At 40.7% G+C, this 15335-nt stretch overlaps 1 protein-coding gene across 1 annotated transcript in view; it reads right to left on the reverse strand.

Moving 5' to 3' along the window:
• Positions 1 to 1097: 1097 nt before the first annotated feature.
• LOC101649280 (granzyme A-like) overlaps positions 1098 to 15335 on the reverse strand; it is a 23016-nt gene continuing 8778 nt past the window's right edge. Inside the window, exons 2-5 of the mRNA XM_004703717.2 lie at positions 10885 to 11014; positions 8809 to 8947; positions 3528 to 3800; positions 1098 to 1732 (exon numbers count right to left, since the gene is read on the reverse strand). Coding sequence (XP_004703774.2) covers positions 1580 to 1732; positions 3528 to 3800; positions 8809 to 8947; positions 10885 to 11014 — 695 coding nt within the window. The 3' untranslated portion in view covers positions 1098 to 1579. The remainder of the gene's footprint in view (positions 1733 to 3527; positions 3801 to 8808; positions 8948 to 10884; positions 11015 to 15335) is intronic.

Here is a 15335-nt window from a genome sequence, read left to right on the forward strand (position 1 = left end):
ATAACCTCCTCGCTGGGGGATGGACAATAGAAAAGTGGGTGAAGGGAGACATCAGACAGTGTAAGATATACAAGATAATAATTTATAATTTATCAAGGGTTCATGAGGAAGTGGGAAGAGAGGGGAAAAATGAGGAGCTGATACCAAGGGCTCAAGCAGAAAGCAAATGTTTTGAGAGTGATGATGGCAACAAATGTATAAATGTGCTTGCTACAATGTATGGATGTATGGATTGTGATTAGAATTGTATGAGCCCCCAATAAAATGATTAAAAAAGTAAATGTCTAGAAAATAATGATGGAAACATATGTACATATATGCTTGATACAATTGATGTATAGATTTTTACAATAGCTATATAAGAGCCCTCAATAAAATGATCTTTAAATAAATAAAAACATTATGTTGCTATTAGTTAGTTGCTCCTCAAATTCAAAAACTCCAAACTGCCTGACTCATAGTGAGCCCCTGTGGGTTTCCAAGACTATAACTATTTATAGGAGTAGAAAGCCCAGTCTTTCTTACTGCTGGTTTTGAACTGCTGACCATGTAGGTCTCAGCCCAATATGTAACCTCTACACCACCAGGGCTCCTGTTGGTAGTTGCAGCCAAGTTAGTTCTGACTCATGGTGACCCCATGTGTAGGTTTTAAAGACTGTGACCTTTGGGAAGCAGATCATGAGGCCTATTTTCTGAACTGACTTGGTGAGTTTGAGCTGTCAGTCTTTCAGCTCTTAGTTGAGTGCTTATACCACTCAAGGCCTCTGTATTATTGTAGGATGAGTTCATTTAAAATCAGCTCTTAGAGGCTAATAAGCACTACAAAAAGATAAGATAAATAACACATGCTAAAAGAAACAGTTTTTCTTTATTATGTATTCAAATTTATTGAGACTGACAGATTTAAACTTTGTGCTTGCATGAATAAATTGACTAGCTAAGGCAAAATACACATCAAGGTGAGGGTTGAACTGAGCTTTAAGGGCATAAACACTTCAGTCTACTTGCTCTGAACTATCTTTAGCCTCAAACTCTTAATTTCTGACATATCTAAAGCCAACACTGAATATATTTAATGGCTTCTCATTTAATTTTTATTGAAAATTAAAGTACACAGAAAGATTGAGTAAGAAGTCAATACCATCCTTCATCTCTTCCATGCTCATGCATTGAACAGACTCACAGGCTATACCTTCGAAGGTCACAGAGAACTTGGAACTCCATTTGAACAAATGAAGAATGTCCAACTTGTTAAAGGACTGACTTCTTTTTAAGCACAAGCACAGAAGTGGCAGTCCTAAATTCTGAGTAAAGCAAAGGGTCATGGGACCAGGGACTTTTTCTTCAAAGAACATTTCTGCCAGGGAAAGAGAATAAGATGACATGGTCTTAGCTGATGATAGAAGCGTGAGAATGGGAAACAATTTCTTTCATTGACTGGCGTTGTTCCAGGTAAGCTGTAATTTGTATATCAAATTAAGAAGGTGGGTGAGGTTCTTCTTGGGATAGGCCAAGTCGAAACCCCTTTCCTTGACATCTCCAGGTGGTTACCTCAGCTTTCTACTTTGAAGGAGGAATGTCACATGTCTACTCCAATGGATTTTTTTATCCAGTTGAGATATTTTGTTGTAAGAAGAGTGTAGATGCCAGGTTTTCGGGGATTACCACAGTCCCCAAAGGAAGTGACACCTTTGAAAACGTTACCACATATCAGAGGACTTCCAGAATCACCCTGGAATAGAAAGTTATGTATTTTAAATGTCAGTGCTTTCCAAAGATGGTATGTTTATGCATTCATTAGCTTATTAACTCATTCGCTCTCTTTCCTTATTAAAAACTGATTTAAAATCTCTTTTAATAATCATCTCCTTCAGGATTAATTAACACTGATTTATCTCTTTTCAACAATTTCCCTTTTGAACAAAGAGAAAGACGTGATGATTCATTACTGTGGTAGTTATGTAATCTGCTGTCAATTTGAGACTTAGGAGTGAAGGGGTGGAGTGTAGCCTGTCAATCATGTCACAGTTTGATCACCTCATTTGGAGGCACTAAGAAGATAAATAGCTCACTGGAGGCGGGACACACACTCACTCCCTGGGAAACATTGTAACTGGCAAAACACATGGAGCTACGCTAGTGCTCTGAGCTGGAGGAGCCACGTGGAAACCCCTGGAGGCGCTGAGATGCTTCTACTGCCACTGGATCAACAAGAGTTTCAACATACTGGCCTGTGATCTTTCTGCATTTGGCGTCATTGCATGTGTTGTGTGAATCTGAAGAACACTTTATAGATTGGTATTGGACATATGGGCTAATAGCGGACTTAAGCACTTGATCTGGGCTGGGCTAGGATGCTTTCTCAAGATTAAACTGCTCTTGTACATAAAGCTCTTTCTTATACACATTTGAGTGTCTATGAATTTGTTTCTCTAGTCAACCCAGACTAAAACAATTACCATCAATACAACATAGGACAATACAGGAAGACTTTAATTGTGAAAAAATAATCGTTTCCTTCAGTTTAGTTGTATCCTTCTCCCTCCCTGTGCTTGGTTAGTAGACATCAGGGTAAAGAATTAAATGTTGGGGGCTGCAAAAAGGCTTGAGGTAGGATCGCAACTCACTTCCCAAAAGACCACTAACTAAGCCATCATAGCCCTAGGAGTACTTGGTACTATTTCATACAAACTTCAGAAATTCATTTCCAGATCCATTAGCACCTATTCAATGTGTCCTCTGACCTTGTCAAACTACCTCTGGGCTTTGAGTTATAAATAGTTTCAACCATGGATAAACCTGTTCTTGGCACCTACGAGGCAAAACAGTACAGCAGCTGGGAGTCAGATGGCCTGCATCCAAATCCAGATCCACTCCAATGATAGGTTATTTAGCTTCAAAAATTAAATAACTTTCTGTGCCTTGATTTCCTCATGTCTTACGTCCCTGGATAGAGCAGCAGATAATTTGCTGAGTTGCTCACAATAAAGACTGGAGGTTCAAGTCCACGCAAAGGCACCTTGAAAGCAAGGCCTGGTGATCTCCTTCCAAGAAATCAGCCATTGATAACCCTATGAAACACAGTTCTGCTCGGACACATAGGCGGTTGCAGTGGGTTGGAGTGGACTTGATGGCAAGTGGTTGTTTGAACATAGGGGTGATAATTACCGTGTTGATCTCATGGAATTATTCAAAGATTCACTGGGATATTGAAGAACGTGCTGGTTTCTGGGACCTAAAACATGCCAGGTGCCATTATCATTGGTGAGAGGGCTGGAGAGCACGTTTGAATGGTGTTTACATTGTATCCAGAAATGATCATTACCAAAGATGCAAGTCTCCCTGGGAAGGTGGTATCACTCTGGGCAAAGGCGCACATGCTACCACCACAGCAGTGCCCAGCAATATTCTTTGCAGGCCGTCTAAATAAAGAGTCACAATGACCATCTACAGTGTGCTTCCTAGGCACTCTGTTTTAACCTTATTTTCTATTGCCAAAAAATTGTTGGGGGTTTAAGTTTACTTACTTTACACGAATCACCTTCATCTTTTAAACCAGCACAGATCATGTTGTTGCCAATAACTGGATGGAAATTATAATGCCCTGCATCGTTGCATATTTTTCGGTCTATCACAGTGACGTTAGCTTCTATCAAGGTATCCGAAAGTTTACGCTGCTTTTTGTCAGTGCTCCCCCATCCTGCCACATGACATTTGGTGTTGGGTTTGACATCGCCTGCTTCTTTGGGGAGCCTAAGGATGCTTATGGTTTTGTCCTTGATCTGGGCACTACCGTTCAGCTAGAAAGTAGACAGGAGATGCAGTTTTAGACACTGGTGACAGTAACAAAACCCAGAATATACATGACCGGAACATATCTTGCTTATTGAGGATGTCTTTATAAAGAACATGGTTGGAAAGGTATTCTGCCAAAATGACAACTCAGTAATGATTTTTTAAAAAAACGACAGCACACCTTTTCAGATGCATTTGGCAAGGCTAGTCTACACAAACTTCAGTTCAATTGCTCTGCCAATGATGCTATAGCTGGTGGTTTTATGGTTGAAACTTGTGGAGAGATCAATCATTATTTAACTCAGGTGTTTTTAGATGAGGGAACCAACTGGCAGTAAGACCAACAGAAGGAAACCAGGGTTCCAGTGGTACAGAGTGAGAAGAAAGGTTGCACACTGGACAAAGGAGCACCTGCTATCATTACACCAGGGTCAACAATATTCCTTACAGACCTTCTCAATACAAAGTACTCTAACGTCCACTTGAGTGTGGATTTTCCCCAGATCTAAGCATATGCAGACCAGCCACCGGGCACACTCACCCTCCCTCTCTCTTTTTGTTCATGTCCCAAGTCCTCTTCTGGGCTTACCACTCTCTGCTCTCGAAAAGTCCAAGCAAGGAGAGCAGGAGTCTGATAAAGTTTGAGTAGGATTTTTTTCCTTGTTATTGTTGTATGTGATTGAGTTGATTCTGAATCATAATGACCCTATATGACAAAGCATAACTTCCTCAGTGTATTTGCTAGGCTGTAATCTTTATGACCAGAGCTCCTTGAGTTGAGAGGGTAGAGGAAGACAATTGTAGCACTTTCCTACTTTCTACCCTCAAGCTCAACTTGGAACCCAGAGGGTTCTGGTTCTGTGGACCTTCTAAAATCACAGGAGTATAGCAGCCATGACCATGGTCCCATTCCTATCATTGAATCACTCTCACTCCCCTATCCTTGGGGCCCCTGCTGCACGACAATCCCACCATTTAGAAGGTAAATGGTCCCAGCTGACAGCCGTTCTATAGAACATTGCTACAAATGCCCATGTGCTTCTTCCCTCTGTCTTCTCACTCACGCTTTCTCAGGAACTTTGCACTTGTCCATATGATTAGATGAAGAAGGAAGAATAAATCCTGAACAGGACTTTGGGTCTTAATGAGTTGATAAAAATTGAATTCTGGGAAGCTTATGTCTGTAAGAAGCAGTCCTTTCAGCCTCTCTTACAATCAAGCTCACAGGGCAGTGATGACCACACAATTAGGTTTTAGCCCTAGAAGGTTACCCAGGGTGAAGTCTTGACACCTCTTTATGATTTCTGTAGCAGCATCATACTACCAGCTACTGTGTCAGAGGTGATGGGGAGTTTCCTGACGCTACTCCAGTAGGACCAGGCCCTCCCTCCTGCTCCTTACTTTTTTATCCTGTAACAACAGAATTTAGGTCCTGATGTGGCCCTGCCCATTTTTGTCATTTGCTTGAATCCAAGCCCAGAATGCCTTTCCTTTTCTCAATGACATTTACCATCGTCTGACTTAATTCCATCCCGTATTCAAAATCACCCCAAAATGATTTTTTGATGACTTACTAGGAATCAGACAACTGGCATTGGGACATGAGCTTATTGAACCATCCCTAGTTCCTCATGGTGTACCCTTCAGTAAACCTACCTTTGATGATAGAGGATCAATGATGACAGTGGTCTTTGATTTTTGGACATTGTCAGTCTGTTAGTTTCTAAGTTTTATCTCAGTAGACCACCATTTGTCTGTCAGTTTGTCGTACGGTGGGGGTTGTGTGTTGCTGTGATGCTTGAAGCTATGTTGCTGGCATCGGAAATACCAGCAAGGTCACCCAGGGTGGATAGGTTTTAGCAGAGCTTCCAGAACAAGAACAGACTACAAAGAAGAAAGAGGCTGTCCACTTCAGAGGAATTAGCCATTAAAAACCTAATGTACAACATAGAAAGATGAAGCATTGAAACATCCACAGATACTGAAGCCTCATGACTCTGGGATCGACCATCAAGTGCTCACATGTAAGTTCAGGTTGATGCTGAAGAAAATTAAAACAAATCCACCAGAACCAAATTACAACCTGGAGTCTATCACACCTGAATTTTGAGAATATCTCAAGAACAAATTTCACATATTCAACACTAGTGACAGATGACCTGGTGAGCTCGGAGATGACATCATGAACATTATACATGAAAAAAGCAAAAGGTCACTATAAAGACAAGAAAGAACAGATCAGTGTGGACGTCAGAAGAGACTCTGAGCCTTGCTCTTTAAGAGCTAACAGAAAATCTCCAAGGGCAGCTCGAGAAGACAGAACATAATATTATAATGAAATGAGCAAAGACCTGGAGGTAGGAAACCACGAGGGAAGAGCACATCAGCCTCTCTTAAAGGGAAAGAACTCAAGAAAAAAATTCATGCCTCAAGTGGCAATATTGAAAGATTCTATTGTCAAAATATTGAATGATGCACAAAGCACCAAAAGAAGATGGCATGAAAACACAGAATTACTGTACCAAAAAGTCGACATTCAACCATTTCAAGAGGCAGTTTATGAGCAAGGACCAATGGTAATGAAAGAAAAAGTCCAAGCTACATGAAAACATTATCCAAAAGTCAGGTTCCAGGAATTGATAGAATACCAATTGAAATGTTACAACAAATTGATGAAGCGCTGGAAGCATTGCCAGGAAATTTGGAAGACAGCTAATTGGTCAGTTGACTGGAAGTGATCATATTTGCACCTTTTCCAAAGAAAGTCGACCCAACAAAATGGTCAAATTATAGAGCAATATTATTAATATCTCATGCATGAAAAAGTTTGCTGAAGATCATCCAACAATGTTTGCAGCAGTACATTGACAGAGAGCTGCCAGAGGTTCCGGGCAGTTTCAGAAGAGGATGTGGACATCATTGCTCACTTCAAAGAGATCTTGGTTGAAAGCAGAGTAAAATTACTAGAGAGATGTTTACTTGGGTTTTATTGACTGTGCTACGACATTTGTGTGTTTTATAACAAATTATGGGTACCCTTGTGAAGAATGGGGATCACAGAACATCACATTGTACCCATGTGAAACCTGTACATTGATCAAGAGGCAGTTGTGAGAATAGAACAAGGGTTAAAAATCAGGAAAGGTGTGTATCAGGGTTGCTGCCTCTTACTATATTTATTCAATGTATGTTGAACAGATGATCAGAGAAGCTGAATTATATAAGGGATAATATAGCATCAGGATGAGAGGAAGACTTATTAACAACCTTTGATATGCAGATGACACAACTTTGCTGAAAGTGAAGAGGACTTGCAGCGCTCAATGTGAAGAAAGTCAAAATTCTCACAAATGGAGCAATGGGTAGCATCATGATAAATAGATAAAAGATTGAAGTTATCAAGGATTTTGTCTTGTTTGGATCAACAATCAATGATCATGGAAGCAATAGTCAAGAGATCAAATGAAGTATTGAATTAGGTAAATCTGCACAAGACCTCTTTAAAGTGTTGAAGAGCAAGGATTTTTTTTTTGAGGATGAAGGTGTGCCTGACCAAAGTTATGCTCATTTCATATGCTTCACATGCAGGTGAAAGTTGGACATTGAGTAAAGAAGACTGAAGAAGAATGGGTGCATCTGAACTATAGAGCTGTGGAAGAATCCTGAAAGTATCATGGACTGCCCAAAGAACAAACAGACCAGTCTTGTAAGAAATCCAGACAGAATGCTCCTTAGAGGCAAGGATGGCAAGACTTCATCTAAGTACTTTGGACATGTTGTCAGGAGAGACTAGTCTCTGGAGAAGGACATCATGCTTGGTAAGGTAGGGGGACAGTGAAAAAGAGGAAGGCCCTCAATAAGATGGAGTGACATAGTGGCTACAACAATGGGCTCAAATATAAGAACAATTGGGAGGATGGTGCAGGACCAGACAGTGTTTCCTTCTGCTGTACAAAGGGTTGCTATGAGTCAGAACTGACTCATTGGTACCTAACAACCTCCACCACCACCTCAGTAGAACTTCAGTCAGCGTCTGTTGAACTGAACTGAATCCCAAGGGAAGGAACATCCGTGGAACATAGTGCTGAGTCCCAGTTGTGCTTTTCTTCCCTCAGGCTTTTGTTTCTGTTTGTTTCGAATTGTTCTCATTGTTTCTATGCTTGAGCCCATTGCCGCAGCCACTGTGTCAATCCACTTGGTTGAGGGACTTCCTCCTTTTCACTGCCTCTCTACTTGACCAAGCATGCTGTTCTTCTCCAGCGACTGGTCCCTTCTGACAACGTGTCCAAAGTATGTAACTCAAAGTCTAGCCATCCTTGCCTCTTCCAAGACAGATTGTTTTTTTCATTTTAGCAGCCCAGGGTCTTTTCAATATTCTTTGCCAATATCACGATTCAAACGTATCAAAATTTCAGTCTGCCTTAGCCAATGTATAACGTTCACACACATATGGGATGATTGAAAAGACCATGACTTGGGTCAGATGCACCTTGTCCTCAAAGTAACATCCTTTCTTTACAATGCTCTAAAGAGGTCTTGTGTAGCAGAGTACCAATGCTACCCATCTTTTGATCTCGACTGCTGCTTCCATGAGCATTGATTGTAGATCTAAGCAAGACAAAAATCCTTGACAACTCCAATCTTTTATCCATTCATTATGATGGTCCAGTTGAACCATTTGGTCCACTTGGACCACATATCATGATGACTCAACTGGACATATTGGTCCAGTTGTGAGGATTTTGGTCTTCTTTATATTGAGTTGTAATCCATAGCAAAGGCTGCCATGCTTGATCTTCATCAGCAAGTGACTCAAGTTTTCCTCATAGCCTAGACAGTAACTAATTCTGGCTGTGAGGCTGAAGGTAGGCTGAAACCTCTAGTTTCAGATTAAGATGATCAAATTGCAAAATTTCAAATATATACATATGTATTTCAATTCAGATTTGAGTATATGCATATTATGTGTGTGTGTGTGTGTGTGTGTGTGCGTACGTACAAAGTCATGTTTACCTGAAGTAGTTGAAGATCCCCTTCATTTGACTGTTTATCATAGCATGGATAGACAATATTATTTTTAATGGAAAATATTTGCTTTTGACTTTCTTTCTTGGTTGCAGAATGGGCCCCAAGAATAACTTGAGCTTTCTTCCTGAAAATAGCAACAATATAGAATTTATATAAGAGAATTAATGAAATAAAACCATGGGCCTAGTTCATGAGTGTCTTGTGGGACTTTTCTCTTTGGTGCTTCAGCACCTTTTGCATAAAACTCCCAATATGTTTGCTATCACAGATTGTTTAGTTTCACGGTATCTATTTCAGGAGAAGGAACTAGTAGGCAATCCCAGGCCTTTTGACACAGGAAAGGGCAATGAAGCATTGGAGGTGTGGAGAGGAATGGTTGGGTGCTGCCCAAAGAGAGTGACCAGGATTCGAGTGCTCTCTGTCAGGCTGTGCATTGGGGTAGGAGCATGGGAGGGAGAGCTGCTTCCCCCCCCCCACCCCCATTTTGGATTTGTGGAATAAAACTCTTTCATCATGGCTTTCTATGTTGTTGACCTCTAACAGAAGAGCTTTAACTCAAGCAGCAGAGTAGAAGAAGCACATTTTCTGCACCTTGTTTTCAAAGATAAGGACAGTAGACCACAGTTACATTTTTATAGGCTGGATTGAAAAAGATGAACTTTGATTTTATAGGAAAACCTTACAGCAGTTTCAAAATAAACACCTGTGTGTGTGTGTGTGTCCCCTATACACAGTAAACAAACTAGGACTAATCGTGAATTTGGTGTGTGAGCTCACTGAAAGTTAGTGTGGAAAAGGTGGACAAAAGCACTTCCTGACTTACTTAGTAGACTTTGCACCAGGCACACCTGTGCATCAAGCACATTGACTTCACATCCAGTGTCAATTGTGCTGGCACCTTCTTCATGAACAAAACAATATGACATTACTCTGTTTGAACTCCATGAGAAACTAATTTTCAGCCTGCTTGTGAAACTTATGCTGAAGTAAATCAGAATATAACATTATTAGTTACCCACAATTTTATTCATGAAGAGAATAGAGGCATATGCATTTGATAGCCACTTTCTTGCCTTTTAAATCAATCATGGTTAGGAAAATCATTAGCTCTAGGATCTTACTTTTTAAAAACTATTAAATATCCAGAATTTCCTATGGTTCAATCTTATAGGTGGCAACAAGAGGTAACCTCCTTTTTGGGGTAAGAAAAACAGTTGAGATCCTGGGTTTTGTTAGGTGCTACAGAGTCCACCCTATTCATAGCGACCCTATGTACAATGGGCAGCTTGGTGCTGCGTTCCCCACCCCACCCCCCAGTCCTGTTTGGGCTCATTGTTGCAGTGCATGTCTGTGTCAACCTGGCTCAGTGAGGACAGTTCTCTTTTTTGCTGACCCTCTGCTTTTTCGAGCATGCTGTTCTCCAGGAACTGGCCTCTCCTGATAATGTGTCCAAAGGAATGTGAGATGAAGTCTCACCATTCTCACTTCCAAGGAGCATTTTGGCTGATTCCTTTAAGAAAGATTTCAGCAACCCCCTCCCTCCCCATGCCCCTCCCCCACCATCCCACCCCCACTGCCTTCATTGTAATCCTAGCAGATGCAATGCAAATTCCATGAACCATGGAAACTGTCCTTGTGAAAAGGGGCCGGAACAAAGCCTACCAAGGTATGTCTTGTGTGGGGTTGTTGAAATTAGGAGTGCTATCATTCAAAAGCTAATAATGTTGCTACTTTTAGTGAAAACAATTGAATAAAATGTGTGTGGGGAAAGGGGTCTCTTTTTGTAGGATCTGGTTTTTATGTGAAAGAGTGATTGGGCTTTCTACTCCTGTGAACAGCTAGAGTGGCGGAAACCCGCCGGGGGTCACTATGAGTCAACACCAAATCTATGGCAGTGATTTGGTTGGGCGTTTTTGGCCTTTATGTATTATAGTAGAACCCAGCCTTGAATCGAACTGCCCGTGCTCTTCTCCACCCCCTTCCTAAGTTTAGTTTTGGGTTTGGGAGCTCTTTTCACCTCCCCAGTCTGTCGCGAGACACCAAGGAGGGCCGGCCACTTACAGATTGCAGTGCGCCGCTGTCAGCACCCAGTTGTCTTTGATCAAAGCTCCAGCACACCTGGTCTGCCCTTGGAGCAGAGCCATGAAGGGTCTTGAATGAGGTTTCACATTATGCCCTCTTATGATTTCCTCTGAAAAAGCTAGAAAGGCGATCGTTAGTGAAACCCTGCTTTTTAAAAAATTTAATCATTTTATTGGGGCTCATACGATTCATCACAACACATAGATCAATTGTGTAAACCACACCTATACATTTGTTGCCCTCATCATTCCCAAAATTCGCTTTCCTCTTGGGTTCCCGGAATCAGCTCATTTTCCTTTTCCCCCATCCCCCTCCCTTCCGTTCCCCCCTCCCCCATGAACCTTTAATAACTTATAAATTATTATTATATCTTATCTTACACTGCCCGGCGTCTCCCTTCACCCACCCTTCTGCTGCCCATCCCCCAGAGAGGAGGTTATATGTAGATCCCTGAGATCAATTCCCCCTTTCTACTCCCTGCTTCCCTCCTGGTATGGCCACTGTCACCCCTGGTCCTGAGGTGTTCACCTGTCCTAGACTCCCTGTGTTTCCCCTGAGGAAGTTTCCATAAGGTGAACAGATTCGTCGCAAGTGCACAGACATATACTTCGTGGGTCAGGGGGAGATAAGAGGCAGACCCGGTGCCTTTTCTGCAGTAATCTTCTGATCCCTGCAATATCGAGACAACTTACAGTGTTTCAGGCACCCTAAAGGCATACCCGCTGGGCTGCTAACAGCAAGGCCAGCAGTTCGAAACCACCAGCTGTGGATGGAGAAAGATGAGGCTTTCTGCTCAGTGGAGATTTATATAGTCTTAGAAACCTATAGGGGCAGTCCTATTCTGCCTTATAGGGTTGATGTGAATCAGAATGAACTCAACAGCTTAAAATCACACCAATACTGTTAAGAATAAGCATAAGGATGAATAAGACACAGTTGTTGCCCTCATAGGAATTAGTATTAGTAGAGAAATACAAGGAACAAGCTGTGGGGCAGATACACAATGGGACACAATGTTAGGCAGTGTGTATGTGCCTTGAGAAGGCGTGGATGAGGAGCTGGAGGAGGAGAGAGAAACTGCTGGCAGGGAGGCTGAGGCGTCTTTTTATTCCCCGCCCCCAGAAGGGGCTGGAAAGATGCCAGTTTTCCACCGGTTGGGGTGAGGAGAGACCTCAGCTTTGGGAAAGATGCACAGCTTTAGGCTGTGAGGTTGGGGATGATGAGAAAGAAGCAGCTTGCCAGCAGCAGCACCTAGCTCAGCTGAACAAGTCATTGTGTTTGAAAGCTGTTGAAATCCAGACTGGACCTTAGAGCTACTCTTTAAAAATGACAACTGCCCGTAAAATGACTTTTAAGACTAGATAAATACTTTTTTATCATTGTATTAAAATACATGTAACAAACTTCGTTTTAATCATTTTTAAGTGTGTAAGTCAGCAACACTAACCACACTGTACCACTGTTATCACCAGTCATTTCCAAACGTGTTTCAATAACTCCTCTCCCCATCTCCCAAGTCCATGGTGGCCGCTAATCTTTCTGTGTCCATGCATTTACCTACTCTCGATATTTCATATCAATGAGATCATAAAATATTTGTCCCTTAGTTTTCAAATTTACTCAGTTTTTGAGGTTCTTCTATGTTGAAGCATGTTTCAGAACCTCATTTAATTCTCTTTCTTTCTTTTGATGTGTGCTGTAGGCATATACCTCATTTTGTTTATTCATTCATCTGTTGGTGGAATCTTGGGCTGTTTCTGCCTTCGACTATTGTGAATAATGTTTCAGTGGACATTTATGTTCAAGTGTCCGTTTATAATTCCACTTTCAATTCTTTTGGGCATATACCAAAGGTGGTATTTTTAGGTTATATAGTATTTCTAGCTTTAAATTTTGGAGACACTTCACAATGTTTTCTTTTTTAACAGCCTCAACTCAACCTGCTACTATTGCTTTAGTCGTTTAAGTTAGACTTATTTTGCTAACTTCTACAACTCCCCACAATCCCTTTGGATGATAACATCTTCAATTGAAGAAGTGCTTTTCCTCTTTTATAAGGAACCATGCTGGCGTAGGGTTACACATTGGGCTGCAACCCCAAAAGGCAACTTTTTCAAACCACCAGCTGTTCCTTGGGAGAAAGATGGGTCTTTCTACTTCCAAGAAGAGCTACAGTCTCAGAAACTCACAGGGGCAGTTCTACCCTGTCCTATAGGGTCACTATGAGTCTGCGTCGACTGTATAGCAGTGAGCTTTGTGTTGGTTTCCTCTTTAAGCAACCAAAGTTCCTTTAAACATAACATCTATCTCCTATCACTGGGAGATAGGAAGTGTCAGACAATATTAATCAGACAATTAAAAAAAAATTTCCCTCAAAGCTCAAGAAACAAAATTATGAAAGACTTAACCCAGGATCACACAGTCAAGATAAAGTAGGTGAGATCATTATTTGGAATACATGATGGTTAAGTAACATTAAAAATTAAAGGAAAAAAACCAAACCGCTACAGCAGTAACAGATTCCCAAACCAAACGCTTAGGGATTGACCAGCTAAAACTATTCATTTGTAGGAGTGATAGGGGGAGATCCTGCTAATAAAACTATTCACCCATGATTTAATGGCTTTTCCAGTTTTTCACTTAAAGGTTCTGCTCTGTAGATCTGGCCTGAATTTATGAGCCACTAGATATAGTTAATACTTTCATATTTTCACTATAGGCATGAAGATTCTATTTTCTTCTTAAGAAGTCAATCTGCCTTTTAGATAGCAAAATCAAATAGTGACATTAAAAATGATTGGAAATGAAGTAATGAATTTTTCCTTTTTATACAAAGCTAAATATTAATTAAACTAGCATAGAACTCCACTTTACCATTAGCAAACTGAGAGCATTCAGAAATCGGTCTTACCTCCAGGAATCAGAAGGAGAAATACAGTAGCAGAGGGAATTGTCATGGCTCCTGTTGTCCACATACAGGTACAATATAGTTTCAGGTATTGACATTACTAATATATAATGAGTCAAAAAGGATGTGGGGTTTTTGTGTTTTTTTTCTTCTTTCTTTCTTTGGTGTTGCTAAAGATCTTGATATTTTGTTTCTGGAAAACATAGCTTTATTTTAGCTGTGGTGTGGTTACTTATTTATTCTGCAGCTGTGGCTATTTCTCTGGGTTAACGGTCTTCTGCCTGAAAGAGTGTATGTGAAACCACAGAGTCTGTGATCATTGAAATTAAAAAGAAAATTGCTTGTCTTTAGACACATTTTCTTTCAAAAACTAGTTCATTTTAAATGCTGAGAATTCAAGGCAATCTCAGAATTTATTTTAAAATCAACATCTTTAACATTCTGATAAAAAAAGGATAGCTATTGAATACAATTATTGTTGAGACTACTGGATAATCACTGAAGAAAAAATGAAGTTTAGAGTCCTTACTCACGGCACTTAGGTATGAAGGCCTTAAATAAAAATACTGATCAACACGCATATAAATGTAGAACCGAGAAAGCTACTTTGAAACATGACATCAAAGGCAGAAATTAAAAAAGAAAATATTGACAGATTCATTTATGTAAAAGTAAAAACTTACATCCCTTAAAACAGCGGTTCTCAATCTGTGGGTCACGATCCCTTTGGAGGTCAAATGACCCTTTCACAGGGGTCACATGATTCATAGCAGTAGCAAAATTACAATTATGAAGTAGCAACAAAAATCATTTTATGGGTGGGGGGTCACCACAACATGAGGAACTATATGAAAGGGTCGCGGCATCAGGAAGGTTGAGAACAACTGTCTTAAAACATCAAACATGTTCTAAGTCAAGCTGTGAACATTTCAATATGAGCATGTGGCAGAGTGGTTTTTTATCAAGATATGAAAAGATGTACACTTAAAAGGAAAAATAGAAGATGTGAACAAATAATGTACAAATAAGAAATTAAAATGAATGCTATATTTATATTCCTAGCATCTGTCTGTCAGTTTGTCATACTGTGGTGAGTTGTGTGTGGCTGGGAGCTGTGTATGTTGAATAAAGAAAAGTGCTGCTCCATGATGCTCACCTTCCTGACACAATCGCTGAAGACAAAGCGGGTGCATAAGCAAATGTGTTGAAGAAAGCTGATGGTGCCCGGCTATCAAAAGATATAATGTCTGGGGTCTTAAAGGCTTGAAGGTAAACAAGTAACCATCTAGCTGAGAAGCAACAAAGCCCACATGGAAGAAGCACACCAGCCTGTGTGATCATGAGGTGTCAAAGGGATCAGATATCAGGCATCAAAGAACAAAAAATCAAATCATTGTGAATGAGGGGTAGTGCAGTTTGGGGACCCAAAGCCCATATGTAGGCAACTGGACATCCCTTTACAGAAGGGTCATGTGGAGGAGACAAGCCAGCCTCCAGGGCTCAGTGTAGCATCGATGAAACA

This window comes from Echinops telfairi, unplaced genomic scaffold (assembly GCF_000313985.2).
Source record: "Echinops telfairi isolate 266 unplaced genomic scaffold, ASM31398v2 ScPeMD7_7469;HRSCAF=8507_1, whole genome shotgun sequence".
NCBI lineage: Eukaryota > Metazoa > Chordata > Mammalia > Afrosoricida > Tenrecidae > Echinops > Echinops telfairi.